The 4,690-nt window shown below is 47.0% G+C and overlaps 1 protein-coding gene across 1 annotated transcript; it reads left to right on the top strand.

The window, feature by feature from the left end:
• The first annotated feature begins 710 nt into the window (after positions 1–710).
• Positions 711–2,329, top strand: LOC133908286 (uncharacterized). The gene is made up of 2 exons (XM_062350279.1): positions 711–1,218; positions 1,291–2,329. Exons 1-2 carry the CDS (start codon positions 953–955, stop codon positions 2,327–2,329), a joined length of 1,305 nt encoding a protein of 434 aa, XP_062206263.1. The 5' UTR covers positions 711–952.
• The last annotated feature ends 2,361 nt before the right edge of the window (positions 2,330–4,690 follow it).

Genomic DNA, 4,690 nt, shown 5'->3' with positions numbered 1-4,690 from the left:
ATGCATAAAATAAATTTAAACACTGGGTCCAAAATGATCAAGGGATTGCTTGCCTCTATGATATTTCTGATCTCTGTCATTCAATTCATCGTTGATCGTACTATGTACATGCCAAATACTCGATGATAAACACCAAGAGACGCAAATACAAAAATCCAAAAAATCCACAATCACAATAGCCATATTTCTTTCTGCATAGAAATGGTTGATAGAGACTTTAGATGAATTTTGCAAAAAGAAACGTTTAAATTGGAGTGCACACAGGCTGACAGGTGGGGTTGATGTGCCTTACACGGATCTTGTGCATCTCGCTAGGCTTAACATATATTAGTTAGAGTTTTAAGTAGCTTAACTGGTTTACTAGCTACTGTGTTATGTATTAGATGTGAACTACTTAATGCTTGGTTCTCGATGAACCGAGTGTGCGACCAGCATTTCAGTAACACTTCAACATAATCCTAGTTCTTAATTCACTGACTAATCAAGCTTTTGTCTTAATTAGGCATCTAGTGGCCCAATGGACTATTAGACCAACTCCAGCAGGTACTCTAAATTTTCATCCTCAAAAACACTATTACAGCCTCCCCCATTCCATTCATCTCCAGCAGAACCCTTTATATCTGGATCTCTATTTTCTCTTTCATGTTTTTTAATGTTTTGTTGGTAACCGCCATAACCGCCGGTGCAGGATTCTTTTTTTTTAATTTTCGGGGTCATGTTACGCAAATGAATGGTACGTCGAAAATTTGTGAAGACATTCATTAGGTTTTATAATTCGTGAAATTAGGTATGATATTTTGACGGGCTTGTTGCGGAAGACAACGTGGCTTGCAGGGGAAGGTGTTGGAGTAGTGGCTTCTCGTGGAAGGGAGGGTGCTTGCTTCCCCTAGAAGATTGTTCGAGGCACTATAAGAAGGAGGCAGGAGGATGGTTGCAAATGCAAGGTAGCTAAATGGATCCTCGGCAAGCTTGGAAGGAATACTTGAGGGAGTTGTGTTTCCCGTCCAACGACTCGTCCGATGAAGAAGATGATTTGTTCATGGAGGGTATGAGAGCTTGGCAAGCCGACCTGGAGGAATCAGAGAGGCGACCATGGGGGGGGGGCTCAGTCCCAGGTCGAAAGTGTATCAACCGCTATCGGCACGAGGGCCATATGAGGTTGTTCAACGACTACTTTGCCGATCCTCCCGTGTACCCCGACTACATATTCCGGCGCAGGTATTGTTACATTCTCAACTGTTAAAGTGTTTAAAAAGGGTGTGTTGTTCATAAACATGTGCGTTGTTGCAGGTTCCGGATGAAACGCGACCTGTTTATGAAGATAGTTGCAGCTGTTGAAGAGAAGGACCCATGGTTCGTGCAGCGGAGAAACGCAGCTGGAGAGCTCGGGCTGTCAGCATTGCAAAAAGTGACTGCGGCATTTCGTATGCTAGCATACGATGCGCCGGCTGATTCTCTCGATGAGTGCCTTCGTCTTGGTGAGAGCACCATCATTGAGAGTATGCGTCGTTTTGTCAATGCTGTTGTGCAGGTATTCGGTGATGAGTACCTTCGTTCTCCTAATGAGGAGGACACTGCGAGGTTGCTCGCCATCAACTCGCGCAGAGGCTTCCTCGGTATGTTAGGAAGTGTTGATTGTATGCATTGGAGGTGGAAGAACTGCCCTACGACGTGGGCGGGGTCTTACACGGGGCATGTTAACGCTCCAACTATCATTCTTGAGGCGGTCGCGTCGCAGGACCTGTGGATCTGGCATGCATTTTTCGGCATGCCTGGTTCGCTAAACGACATCAATGTCCTCCACCGATCACATCTCCTCGACGACTTAGCCGCCGGACAGGCACCGAAGGTTAATTACACAATCAATGGTCAGGACTACACAATGGGTTACTACCTTGCTGACGGAATTTACCCGGAATGGGCCACGTTTGTGAAGCCCATTCCGGCTCCTGTCGGCCGCAAGCGGCAACACTTTGTCGTGCAACAAGCGGCGGCCCGCAAGGACGTGGAGCGCGCCTTTGGAGTACTCCAGTCGCGGTTTCCTATTGTTCGCGGGGTAACACGGTTGTGGGACGAGGAAACCTTGTCCGCCATCATGACCGCATGCATAATCATGCACAACATGATTATTGAAGACGAGCGCGAAGACGACGATGTGGACTACGCGTACGAGGGAGCAGGTGAAGACGTGCAGGCTTCTCACGACGTGACGCCACCATTGATGGTCTTGAGCCAACGGTACAATGCAATTCGATGCAAGCAGGCACATGTTAATCTCCGGGAAGACCTTGTCGAACACCTTTGGCAGTTACACGGAGGCGACGTGTAGCGGCATGGTACTAATTGGACCAAACTATGTTTTTGCATTCGCTGCCTTGTGCAATCGGTATGGAGCTGCACGTTTAGTGCATTGTACTGTGCTTCGTACTGATAGTGTGTCAAATTATCTTTGTTGTAATGTGGTACTTCCTGATTGTCAATGAACTATGTTTCGTATGGTACTCATTCTGCAAATTCTGAATTCGACAAATAACCTGAAATTTGGAGGACACAATTTGCAAAATTGACACCATAACCTAAAATTTTAGGAACCAAGCTGCAAGTGCAGAACTCAAAATCAGGCTTCACAACTGAAGGCAAAAAAAATCAGCACATCCTCAAAATTTCAGACTACACCAAGACCATGTAGCTTCAAAAATTCAGCTAACATACAGGTGGACAACCGATTATCAGTTTTGAATCTGAAATATCAGCACACGCGCTGCCATTGCAGAACTCATCTTCATAATTCATCAATGTCAGATCTGAACGCAAATTACAGAACACAGCAATGTTTGGAACCTCAAATTACAGAACACAAACTGACATACCGAAGGCAAATTTAGTTTGGAACCTCAAGTTTCAGAACACAAACTGACATCCAAGTTCAGAACACATGATTACATAACAAACTGCATACAAACTGGAAATTAGTCCGAACCAACTAAACATTGTTTAAATCAGAACTTCAAATTTCAGAACGTAGAACCCGATGAGGCGCGCCTAGCAGCAATGATACTCTGACAAAGACTTTTGTAATACTCTTTTTGGTCATCGTCCATTTGCGATAAATCCATGTTCATTATCCTCATTTCCTCCTTCACCTTCTCTAGTTGCATTCGCTCCTCCTCGAGGCGAAGGTGCTGCCGCTCTACATACATCATCTCCGCGAACCTCTCGGCCCTTTCCTTCTCGAACTTTTCCTTCATACTAAATTGCCTGTCGAATACTTCCTTCATTGGTGCCAACGCCGAGTTGGAAGCAGTCAATGAACCACGCCCTATTTCCTTCGACCGGCTCCGGCCAACAGGTCTCTTAGCTCGGACCGCTCCTTCGCTACCTGTTTCTTGTGCAATTCCCGCAGGCTGTGATGGTGGCATGTTCTGAGTCAATGAAGGGCTGCCATCTCCTGCTGCGTTGGAAGTCTTTTGCTTCTTCCTGGAAGCCTCTGACTGCCACTTCGGATGGTGTCGCAATTCACGCCAACAAGGAAGCAACGTGAACTCTTTATGTTCAACTGCCTGGAACATTTTGCAAGCCTCAACAACGTGCACAATAAGGCACCATTATAGTACAGGACGAGTGCAACATCATTTACAAGAGAAATGTGACGGTGGCATACAACATCGTACCGTCTCCCCCTCCATGGTACCGCTGCGTCTACTACGCATTGCACGCGCGTAGTGGCCGCAAAACTTTTGTACCATCCCATTAATGAATGCCCACCTCCCTTGCAACGACTTCTTGTTGCACGTGGACGGGAAGTCTTTGTGCTCGTGGAAGTAAGACTCGATCCGCTGCCAAAACGCGCCCAAACTTTGGTTCGAACCCACCACCGGATCCATGCTAATGTTGAGCCAGGCAGAAACAAGTAGGAGGTCTTCCTTCATCGTGTAGCTCTGCCCACGGCCTCCACCAGCAGGTATATCTGTTTGTGCATCGTCATTCTGCACCACGGGCTCTGGGGCCTGTGAGCCACTCAATCCTTCTTGGGTCAGTGGTACTACATCATCCCATGGAATAGCATCGTCGTCCCCTCTCAGAAAATCTGCGTACTCCATAGAATCCCTGCATACTTTGGTATAAGCGCATGCACCATACATATATAGAACAATAGCAGCATGTAGCATTCCATATTAGAGAGGGTACATAACATGTTTGAAACACGATTCAAATAAGTTTACAGCACACAGTTCTACGTTAATCGGCCTATAGTAGCCTCTAGGCAGCATTGCATCCTATAGCCTCCATGATCGGTCTGACTCAATGGAGTACTCTTCGACGGACTCAGCACATAACACGGTCTCCGAGCTCCACTCGTCGGACAGTACATCTTCTTCTGCACTGCCCGGTCCAACCGATGCTTCATCGAAGCCGGGTACGCTAATGTTGTCTTCGGGGCCTGAGTGTTCGCCTTCTCTAGCTCTGATCAAAGCATCTTCTACCTGAAACACAAGCTGTTCCAAGTCCTGAGCTATGCTCTCTACCTCAAGTAGGGCTCGATTCATATCCATGGCCGCAGGGCAGCTGTCGGTTGTCAAATTGTTGACGGCAACCTTCTTCAACGCTTGTGCAGCCTCCTGGACATTGTCCTGGAGCGTTGACAGAAGGGCCGACAGCTCTGGAGCGTCCATCTATAATGAGGCCAATC

This window comes from Phragmites australis, chromosome 2 (assembly GCF_958298935.1).
Source record: "Phragmites australis chromosome 2, lpPhrAust1.1, whole genome shotgun sequence".
Taxonomy (NCBI): Eukaryota; Viridiplantae; Streptophyta; class Magnoliopsida; order Poales; family Poaceae; genus Phragmites; species Phragmites australis.
Note: the sequence above shows the minus strand (reverse complement) of the source record. Positions and strands in the feature narration are given on the sequence as shown.

Bases quoted from the DNA above. Each gene is read 5' to 3' on its own strand.
- LOC133908286 (XM_062350279.1), top strand. From the start codon at position 953: ATGGATCCTCGGCAAGCTTGGAAGGAATACTTGAGGGAGTTGTGTTTC. The intron at 1,219-1,290 runs GTATTGTTACAT...GCGTTGTTGCAG, and splicing joins GACTACATATTCCGGCGCAG to GTTCCGGATGAAACGCGACC.